We start from the raw sequence: 22,795 nt of genomic DNA on the forward strand, positions 1-22,795 counted from the left end.
CCAGTCTGCTTGCGGTGAAGGAAATGTTAAGAAACTGCTCATTGATGCTTGTGCCTTCTGTAAATCAAGCCCTGTGCTAGCAGAGTGGAACTTGGAAGGATACAGCACTCCTTGGCAGCTTGCTGCCTCAGAGTCCAAGTTTACAATGTTCTGTGTTCACCATGGCTGGAACTCATCCTTTGGCCTTCAGAGAAAAGTCCAAGAAATTGATAAACATTTTTTCTGCTGACTTGGAAACAGCAAGACTGGGCCAGATGTTGCAGATTATGAGTACCAAGAGAAAAATATTAACCTCAACAGAAATCTGAGCAGACCCCCATTAGCTTCTTTCCTGATTTAAGGAGAGCACGTGAGGGGTTGGAACATTAATTGGAAGGAACAGTGCTCTGCTGAATCTTCCCAAATGTCCTGGGCTCATGTACCTTAAGGAACCAGGTGAACACTGGTTATCCCTGCAGGCACCAAGAGATGCAGGCTTCCCAAGGCTGCCTGTTGGACATGAGTGTCAGTGGCCCTGAGAAGTGGGAGATCAGCTTTCAGCATCCTACTTCTTTGATGAGTGCATTCGGTCATGACTGGACCACAGTCCCAGGCCTCCTTTTCATTTCTTTATGTTCTTTGTCATCAGGCAAAATCTTGGGATCCTAATAAATGCTTAATAAATATTTGCTGAATGGTGAAAGAATGAACTAAATAGTTTGTGGTTCTCAGAGTGAGGTGAAAAATAGAGATCATTGAAAATCAGAAGATTTGCTATGAAAACTAATGAAGGTTAAGCATCAGAGCTCTTCAATTGCATAATTCTAGTCCCATTTTTTTATTCCTAATTTTAATAATCTGTTTCTTATGAAGATCCCCTCCCCGTCCCAACCCTGTAAGCTTTAGGATTCCATAAAACCTAGAATTGTTCTTGTTAAAATATTTTTTCTTAGCCTTCTGTGGTTTCTATCCAGTGGCCTTCCTAGAAATTGGGAGATCAGAACAACTGATAAAGCCAAATCCAGGAGGGGGAGAAAGGGATGGGACTAACATTTAAGAACCCTTTGCTAATTGGTAGGTAATTGGCATTTATTACCTAATTTAATGCCTCACAGCGGCCTTTTCAGGAAGATCTCTTCATCTTTCCCTTTAATAGATGGAGTACAGAAATTCGGAGAAGTTAAGTAACATGCCCAGTGTGGTCCAGCTAATAAGTGGCGAGGCTGGGGCCTGCCTCAGTGACTCCCAGCCATCTGCTCTGTGGCTGTCTTGTGAGGTGCTGACTGCTAGCCCTTCCTTGCAAGTGTTAAACCCCCCCAGGTTAGAAATGCCAGCAGGTAACTCTTAACTGCCTGCAGGAGAGGGAGAGAGATGGGGAGGGGAGAAGGCCTAAGTGGTTAGGTGGAAGGTGCTGGCAAACCCTTCTTCTATCTGTTACAGCAAATGCTGTAACAATTTATTCAATTATGTTAAGCGCCCATTAAAGGAGTCTTAAACCCTCCCTTGGGCCATTTTCATTCTAAGAGATAAGAGATTGTAATTGTTTGAGACTAACCCTGATTTCTTCTTGTGCCTTCAGGTGATTCTCATTCTGACAAAGCTCTATGACTATAATCTGGGGAGCATCACTGAGAGCTCGCTTTGGAGGTATGTAGATAAATTGAGCTAATAATTACTGAGTTGTTTAAACACGATGCTTGATGTTCGCTATTGCTCCCCCACCCCCACTCCCTTTGTCCTGGTGGGAAAGTTCCAGGTTATCTGTTTGCTCTTTCCCTTAGTGGTGGGTTGGGTTTATTTCCAGGTGGGGCAGATCCCTACCTTCTTTTATATTCAGTCCAGTCTTGTTCTAACCTTAAGTTGTGTGTCGGCATTTTGGTTCCCTTGGCTCCCACTGATCTGTGAGATTATTAGAGCAGAAAGGAGAGAGTGGAGATGTCTTTGCACCCTGGGTCTGCAGAACCCAAGCAAGCCACCAGGGTGACATCCGTTCACCTTCCTTGGCCCCGCATCTCACTAGCATGATGCAGGTGTATGTACACACTCATATGTACACCTTTATCTCTGGAATTTATACTCTGTTGTCTCGCACACATAGAGTGTTCAATCAACATTTTTTTTTTTTTTTTTCAAATGAATGATTACAGCTTCTTTAGGAGCAGAGTAAATCGCTGAATACTGGGGCAAAATATGCCATTGGACTGCACAAGGGCCTGAAACCAGGGGGGAGAAAATCCTCAGAAATCCAGGCAGCTATTCTTGCCTCCTATTTCTCAGGGACTATACGTTCTATTGCTTCTGTTTATTTCTTTTTTTTAAAAAAAGGTTTATGTATTATCATACTGTTTATTGGCTCTTCTTTGTTATCCTGGGTCATGTGTTCACATGGGAACCAGTCATGGAAGCCTGGAAGAGCACTGCCTTCTATTTGGTTCAGCCTGGGTTATGCTAATCCCTGAATCTGAGAGAGGATGGAAACAACCCGGGGATACTATTCAGGCAATGACCACTGGCATGGTATCAAGTCCAGGGTTATTGGTCACTATCCATGTTATAAAGATGGCGTAATGTGTTGGTCCTTATGATCAGCATCTCTGTAATACACACACACCTGGATTGACTGGGAGAGAATAGTTCCCTAATAAAGACGGGGGTGAGTCTCTGCACACACAAAAGCCCATGGGCATCCACCACATAAAATCAGTGGAGTTTTTCATCACCTGGCAGTTCACATGACCGAGAGAGAGTGACCAGCACCTCTCTGTCTCAAGACTGAGGTCTAGGGAGAAAGACTCCACTATCTATTTGTGTTTCATGTGTCCACCCCTAGTACAGTCGATAATGGCTGGGGGGTGGGTGGAGGGGTGGGTAGGTTTACTTGGTGACAGGGCATGCCCTATTGTTATGCAGCTGTCATTGACAAGGAGGCTCATAGTTTGGCTAGACACTCCAGAAGAAACTACTACACCCCAAAAACAGATTGGCTATTGGCTATTAAAATTCTTTTTAGCTTGATGCCTGTTTTTCATTAAGGGTGACACTATGTACATGGAGCCCTGAAAAAATTGTTGTGTTTTAGGAGACCACTGATCTTTTATTTGTTGTCAGGCATTTAGATTGTTCAACTCCTCTCCCAACCAAGAGGTCTGTTATACAGCGTTTCTGTCCCGGGGAAGTTATATAGGCTGAATTTTAAAGTGTGGAGGATTCTTGTAGCAGCCTCAGAAAAGTGCAGTTCTTCAGTGCATTAAGGGCCTGGTACCTACTGCATTATTTAAATGTACTAACCCGTCATAAGAATCGCTTTGCATCTAATGAGTAAGCTGGTGCTTCCTTGGTAGAATTCTCTCATATATGCACCTATATGAGAATAAAAAGAAAAAGCCATTTTTTGTTCCTGCAATGCATACTCCATATAAAGGGTGGTTTGCATTTTAGGAAATTAAAAGGTATGTAACTCTGTCAGTGGGACAGAGGCTTTTAGCAGCCATTACTCTCTACCTGAGCTATGGGGAGGGCATGCAGGACGGGTGGAGCTGGGCTGATGAACCTCACGTTCAACCTGCTTCTTTCTCTGTCATTGTTACCAGTGCCCCAGCCTGGGGAAGAATAGTCTTTTCCAGTCTTGGGGTGGGGTGGGGAAGTAGTTAGTTAATTAAAAATAAATCCACATTCTGTTAGTATCAGACCTTCCTTCTGAGGGTGCATATTCCATGCGCTGAAGCTTGGGACGGTGTGGCAAGAATAACCTGCTTTCTCAAACTTAAAATCGATTTCACTGAAGTATTATATGTACGTGCATATGTTTATATTTGTGTGTGTACATATATATGCACACAAATACTCTGTGCCAATATATCTTTATATATGAATTTCTGATGCACCCACAGTAGTCATTTGCTATGTTTGTCATGTATTATAAATGGCAAATAACTGTAGATAACACTATGATATTAGAAATTGATCACTTTAGTACTCTAAGAGGAAGAACACACCTTAGTAAAAACAGCATTTAAAAAACAAAATAGAGATGGAGAAGGAAAAGTATTTAGAATATTTCACAGGTGCTTTAGTAGCACATTTTTGAGCAGCTCTGGCTATCTATAGGCAGTGCTTAGGGAACCTCCTGGGGTGGGGAGGGAGTAGCACAGAGGAGGAGCAGGCAGGTCTGAATGAATTGATGTTGGGCATCAGGAAGCAAGTCCTCACCATTCTGAGTCATCTGGTTCAGCCCTGCTTGAGGGAGATTAAAACTGCCAAGAGTGGATTCATCTTCTCCTGCACCAACTTCTCAGAATACTTGCCAACATGAAAAACTGGGGGCTCATTTGAGCACAGGCCACCCATAACACTGAGCTTAGAACATAACACAGAGGTGATGCTCGGTAAATATCTTATTGAACAGACCAGCAAATCTTACAGTTTTATCTCTACTGCATGGTCATCAACATACAGTTTTCTTTCTCATTCATTCATTTATCAGAGATGTATTAATTTACTCTTTTATGCCTTGGTCTAGGGAGGGGAAGCTGGGTAGGTACATAGAGCAATACCACATATTCTCCAACCTCCAGATGTTCGTTGACTGGAGGGAGACAAAAATCTGTGGACAGTTAAAATAAGAGAAAAATGTATTTGCATGTAGCCAATCTTATATAATTGCACTGAATGTGATACTTAAGCAGCCGCCCAGAACAGCCACATCCCAGAGGAAGATAAATCTAACGTAAATAGACAAACTGCTATACAAGTGTTGTAATAAAGATATGAGATGAGCGTTGCTCCTTTACTTTTCTCATGTGTGTATTTTCTCTTCTCAACTAGACTTTAAATCCTTAAACCCACCACCTTGGTGGCTTAATGATAATGGTCGTGATAGTGGTGATGATGATAATAATGACAGCAATAAAATCTAACTTTTATTGAGTATTCATTGTGTGTCAGGCACAAGGCTCAGTGCTAGATATGCATTACTGCATCCTTTCAATTCATATTTACAGTGTACCCAAGAACACTTCTAAGAAGTAGTAGCCCACAGACTTATAGATGTGTTAGTTAGTAAATGAACTCCATTTATTCACTTTCACTGTTAATCTATATTCCAGAGTCCATTCTGCCTTCTTTGGGATCTTTCTAAACCCAAGCATACAAGTGTGTTTATAGATATAGATATAGATAAATAGATTTATAGATATATATTATGTATTTCACAAATGAATAGGATTTTCAAACTGTTCTGACATTGGTGTGCACCATTTGCTTTACTCCCTAAAATTGCTGTCCACCAGGGTACTTTTGCACTTTTCGGTTGTGCCCTTCAGAAGGAGCTCTAACCCTGAACTATTAGAGTGGGAGAGAAGCTGAGAGGCAGTTGACCTTGTCACAGTTTCCCAGGGCTTTAAACCTTGCTGTATCAACAAGCCCTGGATGACAGAGCAAGATGCTGCTGAACCAAATTAATGAGCTTTAGCCCCCAGGTGGTCTTGTAATTGATTACACCTGAATCCTGGAGCAAGTTGTTGATTTTCTTTTGTGTTGTGTTGTTGTTCGCTGAGGGAGTCCAACTGAGAGGATGACACAGAACAATTAACTGCAACTCACGACCTTCTCCACCTTAGAATGGATTGAGCTTTGGGATTTGGTGGACTGCAGTAGTTTTAGCACATTGAAGCAAGATAAACTTGAAGATTGAGATAAATAAAATGTCAAAATCTAGATACAGTATCTCTGAGAAGAAGTATATTCTTCTTTTCCCCTTCTTGTACCAGGGTAATCAGAGCTCTACTGAGAGAGATCTGGCTGGTGAGAAAGCCCTAGGCAATTCTTGAAGGAACTGAAAGTCTCCTTTCTTAAAGGGGCACATAACCTGCTTTGCTTCTAAGTCTTAGAAATTGACTCACATGACTACTTCTTAAATTCATTATCCTGTTTTCAGATCCACATGAAAGACACAAGCAAGCTCTCACCATATCTCCAAAATAATGTATTTCTCAAACAGCAAAACCTGCCTTCTTGGTAGAAGAAGCAAAGAAGAGAATGCGTTAGGTTTTAGATTTGATTCTGCACTGGGAGCCACACTGTTTCTGGTTCTCCCAGGAGCCACTTTATATCTTCTTGGGTGTTAAAATCATGATTATCAGGAGAATTTCCCAGTCATGTCATTTTGGAGGGAATGTCTGTAGAGCCTTTGCTCCCAGGGGAGTGCTAAGGTTCTGGCCAACAGAGACAATGGACTCTCTGCCACCCGCTGATGTGGGTAATTCCCATTAGATGGAAGCCTCTTTTCCCTTCCTAGTCCACATCCAGGGGAAGTGCAGAGGGGGGCTTCGGTCAAATTGCTAGTCCCTGCTCCAAAGTCTGATTTGCTTCAAAATCCAGCTTTTAAGTCGACTCCAAAAGCAAATTTATTGAGCACGCCTACACATCCTAAAATACGAAAATGCATAAAGCTAGAAAATGATGTTTTTTTTTCTTGTGAAAGGACTTCTGTGTTACGTAAGTCCCATGATGTTACTCATATCTCTGCTTATAAATGTTTAGTGCTTTCCCAGTGGCCTAGAGGAGGAAGGCAAGCTCCCCAGCAGGATCACGAGATACTTTGGATTTCTAGCCCTAACCTATTTCAATCTTTATAACTCCCATTCCCATCTCCATATCTGGAGATGTCACATGGGGCTGTTTGTGGTCCCTGAACTTATAAATTTACGTTATTAAATTTTACTGTTATGTTTAAAACATCACAAAAGTAATATGTGAACATTTTACTGAGCCAAACATTACATAGATGAATAAAGAAAATGTCAGTAGTTTATTTTCCTTCTCACAAAGATTCAGCTTTCCTGAGGTTTGTGATGTTAAAAGTTGGAGTGATTTCCTTTATACCTTTTGGGTGATTCCCTCTATATCTTTATGATACAACTCAAAAATGCCTATGGGTGTATATGTATGTCATGACTACTTGTTTTTTTTAAGAAAATAGGAGTATAATATTCCAGGGATTCTAACAACCTGTTTATTTGACTTAACAATTAGTCATGAGAGTCTGTTGAGGGGAATACATTAAAAGAATGGGTCCAATTTATAGGCATTACATAGTAGGGATGCTGTGTACTGTTTTAAACTATATGCTTAATTAACACTTATGTGGTGCCGGGAAGTGCTCTTATTGCTTTTTATCCTCATAAGAATCCTATAAAGTAGGCACTGTTAGTATTCCCGAGTTTATGGATGAGGAAACTGAGACTTAGGAAAATTAAATCACTTGCCCGTAGGTCATGCAGTCACTTATTGGTAGTAGAGCGGGTTCCTGAGTGTTCTCCTAACACTTATTCTACACTGCTTCTCTCTTTCTTTTCTGATGGATCTTTAGTTAATTTTCAGTATATTTGCTATTACAAACAGGGCTCCAATAAATATTTTTGTGAATATATCCTTATTACATTTTGGTAATTTTATCACTGTGAAGTACTGTAGAGTCCTAAAGGTGACATTGCTGTACCAAATAATACCAATTCACATTGTATTACCATTGTACTAATTGATAATGTTCCTAGATAGCTGAGATTACTTTCAAGAAGGTTGGAGAAATTCATTTGCCCATAAGCAATTAATTAGATTGCATAGGTCCTATGCTTTCATCAGCACTGGGTATTATTGATACTGAATTTTTTCTTTTTATCTCAGTTTGTTTTAATGGGCATTTCTCTGACCACTAGTGATATTGGGCATCTTTTCATATGTTTATTGGACTGTGACAATCTAGACCCCCCATCAAAGCAAAGATAATTGCTCCTTCCTCAGCATTCCTGTAGTATATTATGTATCTTTGTCTTATAATGTTTATCAAATATATTTTTTATTTAGTTCAGAAACATTAGTAGACCCCTGCTGTATGCCAGGCACTGCACAAGGTATACACTGGAGATAAAGATATGAGTAAGAAATTGTCCCATCCTTCCAGAATCTCAAAGTCTAGTAAAGAGCAGACAGTGGATAGTTCCGGAAGTGTGGTAAATGTAATAAAAAAGCTATGTACAAGTTGCCAAAGATGTTTGCTGATTCCACACTGGCCTGGAAACTCAAAGACTGTGACCATGTCTTAGTTATTTTTGTTTGCTTAGCCCCTAAAATAGAACTTAGCTTAAGTTCTGTTTTCATTAACTGCTTTTTGCTTAGAAGCACTATGCTGAGAAATGGTTTAAGGTCTCTGAAAGCCAAGTCTGTGTCTTATCCTTGTTTGTATCCTAAATTTTTAACATAATACCTTATGTGTAGGAGATACTGTTTTGAATAATGGGTTACATGATCCTGTGAAATGTCATCGTGTTCTCATAGAGGAAGAGCACAATCAGTGCCATGTATGAATAGGCCAGATCTTAAAGTCAGGGAATCTGGTGATGCCCTAGAGCCCTACGCGTGCTTGTCAGGACGCTTGATTTTGACAGAATTTTCTTGCACCCGAAGGCAGTTTGTACAAGGAGCGTGCTGTACTCTGCCCAAAGGAGCCACAGGCCTTTCTGAAATCTTTACGAGGAATCTGAACCCAGACTGATCCTTAATACTCGTTTGCCTCAGTGATTGCCACACGGCTGAATTCCCCCGTCTCCTTTTAGAAATAATGGATAAGATGCACAGAAAAGCAAATATTGTTCTGATATTGTGGTATCTTAACAATATAAGCTGAGAAAACAAGTGCAGCTAATTTTACTGGAGAAAAGAGCAATTAGCATTCCAGTTTCTGATTATAGATTCAGGAAATATTTAGAATGTGAATTTCCATTTTGCTGCATTGTCTTTGAACTCCACATGGTAAAATCTTTTGTTCATGGAGACCGTCGAGATGTAGGTCACCACCATCCAATTCCTTGATAGGAGCCAAATATTTCCATATCCTCATAACCCTGCAGAGAGCTTTCCTATGCACCCCATGCTCTGATCTGCCCTTTTATATCAGATCCTGGACTTTTTATTAATAAGTAACCAAACAGTGGGATTTAAATGTTCTTCAGATACAGAGCACTGTACTAGGCACAAAGAAGGAGGTCAGAAGTTACGCAGAAAACTATTTAATACCTTTATCCTCTAGGGACATATAATCTCATTCACTCAGCACGACTAGCTTCTCTTCAGTCTTCAGGTCTCAGCCTAAATAATGCTTTATTTTAAAAAGCCATTGTATTCATCCTCTTAAAAATAGGACTCTTGTTTCTTCCTACCATAGCTCCTTGTTTATTTCATTTCACTTGTCATCATCTGCAGTGATTTCATTTGTTACTTGTCTATACTCTGACTCTACCACTAGACCATAAGCTCCCTGAGGGCAGAGACTGTGTCTTGTTTTCCATTGTATCTCACAGGCCCAGGACAGTGCCTAGAACAAAAAGTTGTTAAATTAATTGAATGTGTAAAAATTGGAAGCATGCTAAATACAGTGAATCCAGATATTAATAAGATCTGACTATGGCCACCAGTTCATAGTCTGGTGGGGGAGAGAGAAAAATAGATGAGAGATTAAGTCATGTGTAGTGTGTCAAGTGCCTTAAGAAAGATACCAGTGGTGCCCTGGGGTGGGGAAGGGAAGACTTCCTGGATAAGAAGATCCCTGAGCTGAATCTCAAAGGACAAGTAGGAATTAGATGAGTAAAATAGGCTCATTATTTACTTATTGAGTGTGTTCTCCAGTGAATTCCAGGTCCCACTAGGTGCTAGTAGTATGGTGTATTAAGGAAACTCCACTAGATAGTAATAGTCTGTTTGGGGGAAGAGTGTTTGAAGATGGTTTTGGAAAAGTAGGAATGGACCAGGTCAAATCCTTTGTGCTTAGTATTCCAGAAAAATCCTTTGTGCTTAGTATTCCAGAATTTATCCTGGTGGATGTAACAAATCTTTGAAAGGTTTTGGGCAAGGGAAAGTCTTGATGAAATATGGATTTTAGAAAAAAAATATGATCTTGGTGTCATGTTGAGGATCCACTTGGAAAATAGAAAAAATGGTGACCATGAGAGCAGCAGGCAGTGAAGTAAGACATAAGTGAATGCAAGGGGCTAGAATTTTTTTTTTTTTTTTTTAGGGACTGGAAGACGAGAGAGAGAGAGAGAGAGAGAGAGAGAGAGAGAGAGAGAGAGAGAGAGAGAGAGAAAGAATGATTTCAGTAGGTCTTATAAAGTAAACAGGAACAGGAACAGTTGTTGGAGTTGGGGATGAACTGAGGAGACTGTGAGTTGTTTTTTCCAACACGTGAAGAGTGGGGTAGATTAAGGAAATTCAAATGGAATCTTTCAGTTAATTACGGTATATATTATGGTATATATGGCCTTGAAGTCCAGGCTGAAGGGACTGATGTGAAGACATATATATAGAAGGCATCAGCATAAACAGTAGATGTTGGGTTAGTAGGAGCCTACGAGTGTGGGGGAAACGTGAAAGAACTAGACAGATGACTAATCCCTAGACAGACAAACAGGATAGCCTGAGAAGGACTTGTAGAAGCTGTTACTTAAAAGTTTGAAGAAAAACTAGAAATCATAGGAGACAAGTGAAAATAGCATTAAAACCACAGAAATAGTCCAGAAAGAAAAGTATTTGAGAAGTGGCCACCCAGTGGCTGATGCAGAAGTCATTGGCTCAGTGGAGGTGTTGGTGGGAAAGTCGGATTGTAGTGGGCTGAGAACATGCAGACATCCATTCTGCTGATGTCTACTGAGCACTACAGCTAGTGATTGAGAAATAAGGGAATGAGAAAAGGGTATGGAAATAACTCCTTCAAGGAAGAAGTTGTGAAGACAAAAGGAAGAAACAATTTTGCATAAAGGAGGGCAAAGACTAAAGGAATATTTTCTTTAAGTGAGGACAGACCTGAACATGTTTACATTTTCTGGGGGAGAAATCAGTTGAAAGGAAATTGGAAATGCAGGAAAATTTAGGAGAGAATAAAACTGATAGAGACTTGAGTGATAGGGAGGGAAACAGGTTCCATAGTTTAGATGTGGGATTGTTCAGCCACGGGAGATAAGGGTAGGGTGAAGGGTGGGCTGAGAAGAGGCATCCCTTTCACCAAGCAGGGAGGCCAGATGGGGGCACACAGTCATCAGCCTTCCCGAGACGTGGGGTGTGAGGGACGTCCTGCTGTTTGGGTGTATGTTGAGAGGGGCATGGGCTTGAGAAGAGGCTTCATGATTTGGAAGAGCTGAGAAGGAGACTTGGGAAGGGTTTGTTGGGGGACATGCAGACCCTGTGCTGTGCTGGGCACTGAGGTTACAGACTGGAGTTACCAGGACTATACTTTTTCTCCAGTAAGCCTTGTGTACTGTGCAAGAAGAAAGAAGGTTAAGTAGTTTCAGGGAGGACAAGAGGGCAATGGGGCTGAGGGGGCTGGGGTGGCTGATGAGGGGACCAGGCTATACAGAGAAGAAAGCAAAGCTGGGGATGAGGAGAGGAGGAACAATGAAACAGCAGGGCCCCCAATCCAAGCATGTTTAAAAGCCTAAAGAACATTTAGTATCAAGAGGAGTGTGACTTTTTATAATATTAAACTTAGAATATACCTAGCTCCCAAGGGACACCAGGGAAAGGAACTGGTCAAAGCAGGTGGAGTTAATTAGAAAAGCCTTTTATTCAAGGTGCTGTTAAAAAAGATACTCAGCTCTTTAAGAGAAGGAGCTGCTATTTTTCTGCATGTATATGGAATGGCCGAATCCACTGTCAGGTCCCCCACGTTCTTGAGATGTATGGTGAGTGACAACCCAGCTCCTCATCTTTGGTGAACACTCAGCAGACTTCTCTGTTCTGGTTGTGGTAAATGTTCTTCAGGGAACTTGGTACTCCAAGACTGGTGTGTAAACCACAACTGTTAGTCATTGTGCTACCTTTGTCCAGACAGGGGGGCTGTCCCCAATGTTACATTGAAGAACCTTAGATGCTGCCTCAGTTTGGAGTTGCAATAACAAAGTACACAAACTGTATGACTTTAAACAACAGCAATTTGTTGTGTTATAGTTTCACAGGTTAGAAGTCTGAATCAAGGTGTCCACCGAGCCGTGCTCCCTCTGAAACCTTTAGGGTTCTGGCATTCCATGACACAGTTCAGCCTCTGCTCCATCACATGGCTATCTTCTCTCTTTCTGTGTCCTACTGACTATGTCCAAATGTCCTCTCCTTCTACAGAAGCAATCATAGTGGATTAGAGCCCACTGTAATCTATTTTGGCATCATCTTAACTAATAACATCTTCACAGATCCTATTTTCAAATAGGATCACATTCATGGGCCTGGGAGTTAGGACTTGAGCATAAGTGGAGGACACAATTCATTCCATAACAGGTGGTATTTTTTTATTTCCTTTCTGATCACCATTTTCTTTTTCACAACTTGTTTTGGAGCCCATGCCAGGAAAAAAAATGTGTTCCTTTTCTGTTTGAAACTCTCTATTTTGGAATTTGATTTTCTGGAATCTCAATTGACCTTGCCTTTGGCTTCTCCTGTCCCTCTCCTATTAGGTGGGGCCATATTCCTTGACTTTGATCGCTCCACTTATTAGATTTTTTGACAAAGGAAAATAATTATATGTTCCCACCATGACGAACTACTTGTAGGTTCTGCCAAAACTGTACCTGGTCTTGGCCAGCCATTCTGTACAGGAGGTTAGCACTTGGATTCTGGCTTCAGAATTCTGGGGTGTGAATCTCGCCTCTGCCTGCTTACTAGCTCTGAGCCTGGGAGGTTTTTTCACCTCTTTGCTTCATTTCTTCATCTGAAAAATAAGCTATAATAGTATTTCTCTCATAGGATAATGATGACGCTTATGTTACATGTGTATCACCTTCTAAACACACAGTAAATATTACAAAACAAATAGACAGAAACCTTGGATCTTGTACTCCTGTGGTTTCTTAGCTGGAAATACCTTTCCTCCTCTATTCCGTTTGCCTAATGGATAATAATGATCATCAATCCTGCTGACGATTTACTATGTTCCAGGTTCTCCTCTAAGTGCTTTGTATATATTAACTAAATCCTCACAGTAACCCTATGAATTAGGTGCTATTATTATACTTGTTTTGTAGATGAGAAAATCGAGGCACAGAGAAGTAACCTGCACAGTGTTGACAAAGACACTCAGTAGTCGAGCAGAGATTTGACCCAGGAAGTTGGGCTCCAGAGCTTATGCTCTGGGGACCATCTTTGTTTGAGCCCTTCCCAGATCATCCCCTTTCCACACTCAGAATAAGTTACTGCTCCTGTGCTCCTTTTCATGTACATAGTTTTCCTCTTGAATGTATTACTTTGAATTTTAAGTACTTTCTGTGTTTCTCACCCTTACTGGGAACATTTTGAAAGTTGAATGTTATCTTACTCACCTTTGTATTCCCAGCATCAAGCACAGTTCCTGACTGTTTAGCAAAAAGGAGCACCAGGATGATTTACTGGGGAAAGCAGATTAAAAAAAAAAATGTGTGTTTTCTGTGGCTTTAATTAATTGACATTAAATTTGTCCCATACTACCTATCATAGGTAATCAAAGCTTAATGGAAGGCAGTTTACTCAAATGTCAGCTCTTGCTCTAATTTATTTTCATCACACCTGAAGGAGGTGATACTTATTAGTGTAACTTTAGCATGTAGATTGACACTGTTACGCCACATGTCTATGATGCTTTTGTGATTGCTGGAAGCTGGTTAGATGGTAAAGTGGATGTGGGTTTATTCCAGTTATTCCTACTTATTTTCCAAAATTCTGTTAGTTTTATGGAGTTGCTTTGAGTACTATGGTAACGTCAGGCCTGTTTGATTCCTAAACCTGATTCCCGTGTGCTGTGCTGTCACCAGAGAATTAACTTTAGGAAGGGTGATTGTGGCTCAACTTTGAGAAAAGGCAAGGGGAGCTATGTGTGGCATTGAAGCTGGTGTCCAAGGGTAGGGTACTTGCCATGTGTATCAAAGGACAAGGGAGATGACAGCAGCATCACTGCAGGACATTAGACATTCCGTTTTCTTATTTCAGGTGAAGTTTCTGAAATACTGTTCATCCATAAATCAAGCTGGGATACTTTTGCCATCATTCTCCTCTTTCCAAAGGGAAATGGTATGCTGAAGAGTTATTCCTCAGCACGGCTTTATTTCTTTCTCCTGCTGGGATGTATTAGCAAGGTCATCACCTTTGGTTTATTGGCTTCAAACAATTTGTGATTGCAGAGGATTATGGCTTCTTAGCTTGCAGAAGCAGGAGAAGCAATCAATTCATGAAAGGCACAGGACTTTTTTTTTCTTTTAAAAAAATGTATATTTATTTCTGCCAGCATTTCTGGGGACCATGACTTAAAAGAGCTTTTTGAAAGAAATTTATCTTTGAATGTCCTGTTTCATCACCCCTTTCAAATGAAAACATTGAGTCAGTCCAATGTGAATTTAGCTTTAACTCTTTGAGTTCCAAAGAAATAAGGTGATATCACAAAAGTCCATTGTGCCAGTTTGAATATACTGTGTCCCCCAAACCCCATTATCTTTGATGTAATCTTTTGTGGGCAGACGTTATCTGTGTTGATTGGATTGTAATTCTTTGAGTGTTTCTGTGGAGCTGCGCCCCACCCAACTGTGGGTGATGACTCTAATTGGATAATTTCCATGGAGGTGTTGCTCCGCCCATTTGGGGTGGGTCTAAGTTGAGTCACTGGAGCCATATAAATGAGCTGCCAGATGGAGGAATGCAGTGCAGCTGTGAGTGATGTTTTCAAGAGGAGCTACAGCCAAGAGGGACATTTTGAAGAAAGCACAGGAGCTGCAGATCAGAGACAGTTTGAAGATGGCTGTTGAAAGCAGACTCTTGCTCCGGAGAAGCTAAGAGAGGACAAATACTCCATGTGCAACTAAGAGTGACATTTTTGAGGAACTGCAGCCTAGAGAAGAACATCCTGGGAGAAAGCCATTTTGAACCCAGACCTTTGGAGCAGACGCCAGCCACGTGCCTTCCCAGCTAACAGAGGTTTTCCAGACACCATTGGCCATCCTCCAGTGAAGGTACCCGATTGCTGATGTGTTACCTTGGACACTTTATGGCCTTAAGACTGTAACTGTGTAACCAAATAAACCCCCTTTTATAAAAGCTAATCTGTCTCTGGTGTTTTGCATCCTGGCAGCATTAGCAAACTAGAACATCCATCCTCCCCATCCCAACCATAAACCAAATTATTTGGGAAATAAATACTCATTGCATCATACCAAATACATACCCTTTGAAAAAATTGTGGGCTTGGTTTAGTCATACTTAAATGAGGCAAGGAAATTTTTTGCCTGTTATTTCTTGGAACTTGATTGGTCTTGTAATGTGGTATTCAATGTGATGTTAGTTTTCTCACTTATTTTGTTACCCTTTCCCAATTTCCTAGATCAGCCTTTCTGGATTTATTTTTGTCCTTCTCCCTGTTGGGTAGCTATTGTTTCTGACCCCAGAGGAGTGTCAAAATTCAAACTATCCCCTTCACTCCATACCGCATAAGACAGTTCCTCTTTATAGGTTGTAAGAAGTTAAAGAACACAGTCTGGTCACATGCCTCTTCAAAACGTAATAAATGAATGTTGCAACATAGAGACTATACTTCAGCCTGGCAGCAGCGGGTCCACAGCCTGTGGTAGCCTTGGTGATTTCTCATGGTTATGCTGACATCAAGTGCTTCTTGTGAGTGCTCTACTCTTGTTAGGGGTCTGGCCTCTGAGTTCCCCTTCCTGGCAGCCCTCCAGAGGTCAGAGGCTGATGCTTCGTTTCTGAGATGACAAATGAAATTGTAGACTCTGCCCATACCAACTTCTTTTTTTGTTTTGGTCAGTTTTATTGTATCTGCAGAACTGAAGGACTGTTACTCAAAATGACCCTTGGTTACTCCTTCATTGAGCAGTCTACGCGCATGATACAGTTACACCTCCAATCATCAGCATGCCTGTGGGATGTGGAGAGTAGCAGTGAAGTCAGCTCTGTCGGACTCCAGGCAGCAGGGAACAACTGAGGATGTCTGCTTCCATGTGAGTCCTGATTGGCTTAGTTTCCCTAGCCAGCATGGTGGCCTGAGGTCTGTCAGTTTGCCACCTCTGCTCTTTTGGACTTATTCATCCATGTTCGTCATCTTTTCCAGATATAACTCTTCAGGAAGTCATCAGACTGAAAATTAGGTCCATTTCTTTTATTCCAAAGACCCAGGTACTAGGGCAAAGCTCAAGGTGCTGGTGCCAAGCTACTTCTTCATAATGACAAACATCAAGCTGATGGGAGTGTGGTGTGCTAAGCCTTTGAAATAGACTTTAAAGACCAGAGCAGATAGAGATTAGGGATTTTGGTTCCTCTTCCCTCTATATCTTGGGCTTGAATTTTTCATTGATTTGGCACTATCTACCACCACCTAGTCCCTGTATACACTGTAAGTAATGCTCTCCATCCTTTCATTATGAATTCTCTATCCTTGTGGAGAAGGATAGTGGTGAGATGGTTACTTAATCTGTCCAAGACTTGGTTATTGTTATCCTCTCTGGGCCTCATTTTCCTCATCAGGTAAATGGAACTGTTAATACTTTTTCATTTCCGATTGGTGAGAAGACATATATACTAATTTAATATTAGATGGAATTTCTATTGTATTTAGCCAAAGGCAGATATTAATCAGAATCAGGGTGATCATAAAGAACTGCGACTGGTTCTGTCTTTGAAGGCTAGTACTCTGCTAGATCTGAGAAGTCTACTATTTAGTTTTCCACAATGCTTTTAGAGTTGAGGTTTGCATTATTTTCAAGAATTATCCTTGTGTAAGGTACTTCCTTTTAAGGAAACAAAGATATAATTCTCCTCTGGGTCTTAGGCCAGATCTGTCATCAGCAAGTCTGTATAATGGAAATTGGAGTCATATCTCGTATATCCCTAAACAAAACCTCTGTTTCAAGTTTCCCAATGTCCATGAAAACCTGTCCACTCACAGATACATTGCATATAGCATTGTCATGAATAAAATGTATTTGAAGCCCCAGATGCATAGTAGGGCCACATTAAATATGAGTCTTCTCCCCTTTAATAGAATTTTCCTTATATTTTTCTGTTCCCGATGCCCAGAGGTATCAATCTACTGAAAGATGTACTGGGGCCAAGAGGAAGTGTGCTCTTAGGTTGGCCAACCAAATCTAAGTTCCTGTCTTGTACTTGAGTGGCCCTTTAGTATATTTCGTCTCAGTTTTGGGATGTTTGCTCAGGATTCTGGGCAAGGAAGTTAGCAACCATCCTGTTGTGTGGCCGAAGACAATCATGTGCCTGAGTGCCCATCAAGATACTTATTAGGACCCAAGTGGAGATAGGAAGCCAGAAGGTTGGTGAAAGGCCTGTGTCCCAAAGCCAAACCACTACAACTGATGATTTGGAGCCATATGAGAAGTTGAAGAAGAGGAGAAGTGGTATTTTCAACAATAGATCAGTATTTGAAAATTATCAGATTCCTGGACATTGATAAATAGCTCACTTTTGTGGGTTTTTAGGAGATAGTAAAGAATAGTTAATATTCAAGTGTGACCCAATCATATGGAGCTAGGGGAGCACATGTTTAAAAACTGAGTTTATGGGCTTTTTTTTTTTTTTAATTCAATTTTATTGAAATATTTCACAAACCATACAATCATCCACAGTGTCAGTCAGTTGTTCACAGTACCATTATATAGTTGTGCATTCATCACCACAATCAATTTTGGAACATTTTCATTACCACACAAAAAAACAATAATAATAAGAATTAAAATAAAAAAGGACACTGAAAACATCACATACCTTCCCTTCCCCTCCCCTATTAATCAGTTAATTTTGTCCTCATTTTTCTACTCATCTCTTCATACACTGGATAAATGGAGTAGAGCCACCAAGTTTTCTCAATCACACAATCACACCATGTAAGCTACATAGTTATACAATTATCTTCAAGAACAAGGCTATTTATTTGGGTTGCCGTTCAACAGTTACAGATATTTCCTTCTAGCTATTCCAATACACTAAAAACTAAAAAGGAATATCTATATAATGCATAAGAATAACCTCTAGAATGACCTCTCGACTCTTTTTGAAAACTCTCAGCTACTGAAACTCTATTTTATTTCATTTCTCTTCCCCTTTTTGGTCCAAAAAGGCTTTCTCAATCCCATGAGGTCAAGGCCATGCTCATCCCTGCGAGTTATGTCTCAGGTTGCCAGGGAGATTTATACTTGGGAATTATGTCCCATGTAGAGGGGAGGGCAGTGAGTTTACCTGCTGAGTTGGCTTAGAGAGGCCACATCTGAGCAACAAAAGAGGTTCTCTGGGGGTGACTCTTAGGCAAACTTATGAGTAGGCTTAGCTTCTTCTTTGCAGTAACAAGCTTCATAAGGGCAAGCCGCAAGATTGAGGGCTTGGCCTGCTAAACTGGTAGTCCCCAATGCTTGTGAGAATATCAGTAATTCCCCAGGTGGAGAAATTTAATATTTCCACATTTTCCCCCAGTCCCTCAAGGTGGCTTTGCAAATACATTTTTATTCTCTGCCCAAATTATTATGGGATGTGTCAGGGCTTCACACTAACCTGTACAAACCAATCAGATTCCATTCCCTATTCAAAGTTCCATATAGTTATGGTGTTTGAATAAACTGACCATACAGGTTAAATTATATGGTGTGCTACAAAAAATACAGATTTTACACCTAATAAACGTCTCTTCCTTTGGTCTCACACAGAAGTTGAAGTTTTAAAACACCATCAATATTGTCCTTCACCCTTTAGTCTGATTTACCTTAGTCCTAACCAAGTCCATTTCATTCATATCTCTCATTGAAGTCTGATTTCTTTTTCAGCTTCATTAACAGTTGCTATATGGGGGAATGCTGACATTCATAGCTGCCAGACTCTGGCTCTGAGTTTCAGGTGTCACACAGATAACCCAAAGTTCCAGGGATCAATCAGGTTACACACAAAGAGCTCAGCATCTCAGAATTTAGAAATAGCCATTACAACTCAGGAATAGATGTAACTGCTGTAGGATCTTACAATCCAGGAACCTTTACAATAAGCCTTCCCCTGATAACTTATGCTCTCAGATTCAATTCTCAGAGTTTGCACATTATAGTTAGTCCATATTAGTGAGGCATTATAATGTTTGTCTCTTAATTTCTAGTTTATTTCACTCAACATGCTGCCCTCAATGTCCATTCATCTAGTTGCATAGCTCACAACTTCATTCCTTCTTGTAGCAGCTCAATATTCCATTGTATGTATACACCACAGTTCGCCCTTCTGTTCATCAGTTGACATAACCTTAGGCCACCTCCATCCACTGCAAATTGTGAATACTGCCACCATAAACCCCACTGTGCAAATGTCCATTAGTGTCCCTCTTTCCACTTCTTCCAAGTATATACCCAATATCATGGTGCAGGACCAAATAGCAACCTCATGCTTAGCTTCCTGTGGAACCACCACAGTGCCCTCCAGATGGGCTGCACCATTCTACTTCCCCACCAATGGTAATCAGGTACATCCCTCTCTCCATGGTTTCTCTAGCACTTGTATCCCTCTGTTTATTTTTAAGACAGTTTTATTCACACACCATGCATTCCCTCCTAAATAAACAACCAGTGACTCCCTGTATAATAACATAGTTATGTATTCACCACCACTATCTATATGGAGACATTTCCATTTCTTCCACAAAGAAAGAGGAAGAGGAGAAAAAAGAAAAAGAACTTTTAAAAATGATGACTAAAAAAATAATAATAATAAAATTAAAATAAAATACAATTAAAAATTTGGACACCACCACCAATGCCAAGAATCTCATACCCCTCCCTTATATCCCCCTCTTATAGGCATTCAGCCTTGGTATATTGCCTTTGTTACACTTAATGGAAGCATATTGCAATGTTACTGTTAACTATAGACTCTAGTTTGCATTGATTGTATTTTTTCCTCAATACCATTCCATTTTAAACACCCTACAAAGTTGACATTCATTTGTTCTCCCTCATGTAAAAACATTCTTATATTTGTACATTTAATCACAGTCATTGATCACTGTAGGTTTCACTAAGTTTTACCCTCCAGTCTATCTTCTATCTTTCCTTCTGGTGTCCTCCATGCCCCTAACCTTCCTCTTTCAACTGTACTCATAGTCATCTTTGTTCAGTGTTTACAGTACTGTGCTACCATCACCCAGTATTGTGCTATCCACTTCTGGATCTATACAATCAATCCTGTTGCACATTCTGTACTCCTTCAGCATCAAATGCCTGATCTCTACACTCTTTCTATCTCCTGGTATTTTCATTTTGACACTCCTCTCTAAACCTCTCTCTCTCCGATCTTTTTTCTTATCTGTCTGTAGTATTTTTTGTAGAGGAGGTCTCCTGTTCATGAACTCTCTCAGTGTCTGTTTATCTGTAAATATTTTAAACTCTCCCCTATTTTTGAAGGACAGATTTGCTGGATATAGGATTCTTGGCTGGCAGTTTTTCTGTTTCACTATCTTGAATATATCATACCACTGCTTTCTCACCTCCATGGTTTCTACTGAGAAATCTGCACTTAGTCTTATTGAGCTTCCCTTGCATGTGATGGATTGCTTTTCTCTTGCTGCTTTTAGAATTCTCTCTTTGTCTTTCACATTTGACAGTCTGATTAGTAAGTGTCTTGGGGTAGGTCTGTTTGGATCAATTCTGTTTGGGGTTTACAGCACTTCTTGGGCCTGTAATTTTATGTCTTTCATAAGAGTTGGGAATTTTCAGTGATTATTTCCTCTATTATTCTTTCTGCCCCCTTTCCCTTCTCTTCTCCTGGGACCTATAACACATATATTCATATGCTTCATGTTATCATTCAATTCCCTGAGCCTCTGCTCATATTTTTCCATTCTTTCCCTATCTGTTCTTTTGTGTATAGGATTTCAGATGTCTTGTCCCCTAGTTCAGTAATCCTTTCTTCTGCCTCTCCAAGTCTGCTGTTGTTTGTCTACATTGGGTTTTTCATCTCTTCTATTGTGCCTTTCATTCCCATAAGTTCTGCCATTTATTTTTTCAAGCTTATGAATTCTTCCTTATGGTCACCAAGTGTCTTCTTTATATCCTTCATCTCTTTTGTCACATTTTCTTTCAACTCGTTGATTTGATTTAGAAGATTTGTTTGAACATCTTTAATTAGCTGTTTCAACTCGAATTTCAGTTGAGGAGTAAGTTTGTTGCTTTGGCTGGGCCATATCTTCGTATTTCCTGGTGTGGCTCATGATTTTTTGCTGTCTATGCATCTGATTTTCTTGAGTAGTTTATTCTGGGAGTTGTTATCTCTCTTTTGCCTTGGTTTTTCTTTGATCTCTGTATTTCTTTGTTTCTCTCTCTGGGCAGCTGTCAGATTGGCTCTGCCCCCCAGTCTTCCCCTCAAATCAGACACCCTATGTTACCTGCCACATAGATAGGAGGTAGGCACTGGGCACCCCAGCAAGTTCACTGAGTGTTGTAATGTAGATCTGCTGGCTTCCAGTGGTGCTGTTTTCTGCTGGCCTGTAAGACCTGGGTTTGTTTTAGAGCCCTGCTTTGACAGTTGGGTTTTCCATATTTCTCAGCCAAAACAGGGCTGGGTTTCCATGCAGAGTATGTAGACCAGCTTCTGTGGTCCTAATAAAGGGCTGCTTTGCCTCTAATCACTGGCTACTTCTACACAGGTGAACTGAAACTGCGGGATTTCTATGCCCTCACTTTGTCGGGCAAAATCTGGCTCAATGTGGGGCTACACCTATGGCAGAGGACTCCTTCAGCTGACCCAGCCATCCCCAAGGCAAGGAAATGGCAACAGGTTGCTTCCCTCAAGGGTGGGGGAAGGGTTTTCAGACCCAAGACTGGAAACACAGTCTCTGTCCACGTTTTCTCAGTCTCTTTGTCCTTCACTGACCTGGGCCTTGAAATGTCCTCCTCTGTCCCCCAGGTCTTCAACAGTGGGAGTATGTCTGACTACTGTGTGAGATTTTAAAATCTGTGTCCCTGGTGGGAGGGGTCCTGTCTGCTGATTCCGTGCCTTTCCCACATGGAGACTGAATGAAGGGAAGGGAGAGGACCAGTTGGTATTGTAGGGAAGATATGTCTCCTCTTTCTTCAATTAGGCGTCTGCAGGGTCCTTATCTAGCCTAAATCTTTCTCCAGAGTTTCAGACAAGTCACAATTATCCTTTTTTTTCATTGAATCTCAGGAGAGGAGTTTTTAGTAGCTGTTTACATCGCCATGTTGATGACATCACCCGGGCTGTCAGTTCTTAAATTTAAATCTTAAGTTTCAAATTACTTTCTAGAAATATTAAAGAATGTAAATGAAATTTGAATAAACTTCACCTACATGAGTCCATGAGTCTTCCTCAAAGTTTTGTGAATATAATCAAAACTTTAAATGTACTGCAGAAGCTCACTGCCTTGGCGAGTCCTATGAAAAGTGAATATTCAGTATATCTTGTGCATATTTGAGAGTAGGTGTTCTAATCTGAGGACTGCCACTAACTGTGTGATCTTGGGCAAATTATTTTATTTCATATAACCTCAAGTTCCTCATTAATAGGATGAAAAGTGTGTATTAGATAGATACTTATTTTCAATCTAACTCTAAAATTTCATATTTCTAATAGTTGTTGCCCAGATACCTCCTTTCTTAAAGTAGATGTCCTTACATATTTTGGAATGCTAATAAAAAAATAATCCCCAATTTCTTCTAGGAATATTTCTCCTAATATGTGCGTCTGTCATATGATTGGAGGGAGATAGGGGCATGGAAATTCACTATAGTTTTACAGGTAGGAAGCCTGG

The 22,795-nt window shown here is 40.5% G+C and overlaps 1 protein-coding gene across 3 annotated transcripts in view; it reads left to right on the plus strand.

Moving 5' to 3' along the window:
• The window catches only part of SORCS1 (sortilin related VPS10 domain containing receptor 1), a 549,535-nt gene that overhangs the window by 219,431 nt on the left and 307,309 nt on the right, over positions 1 to 22,795 (plus strand). For all 3 annotated transcript variants that reach the window (XM_037804645.1, XM_037804643.1, XM_037804644.1), the window contains exon 2: positions 1,559 to 1,626. In XM_037804645.1, coding sequence (XP_037660573.1) covers positions 1,559 to 1,626 — 68 coding nt within the window. The remainder of the gene's footprint in view (positions 1 to 1,558; positions 1,627 to 22,795) is intronic.

The sequence above is a fragment of the Choloepus didactylus genome, chromosome 15 (genome assembly GCF_015220235.1).
Source record: "Choloepus didactylus isolate mChoDid1 chromosome 15, mChoDid1.pri, whole genome shotgun sequence".
Lineage (NCBI taxonomy): Eukaryota > Metazoa > Chordata > Mammalia > Pilosa > Megalonychidae > Choloepus > Choloepus didactylus.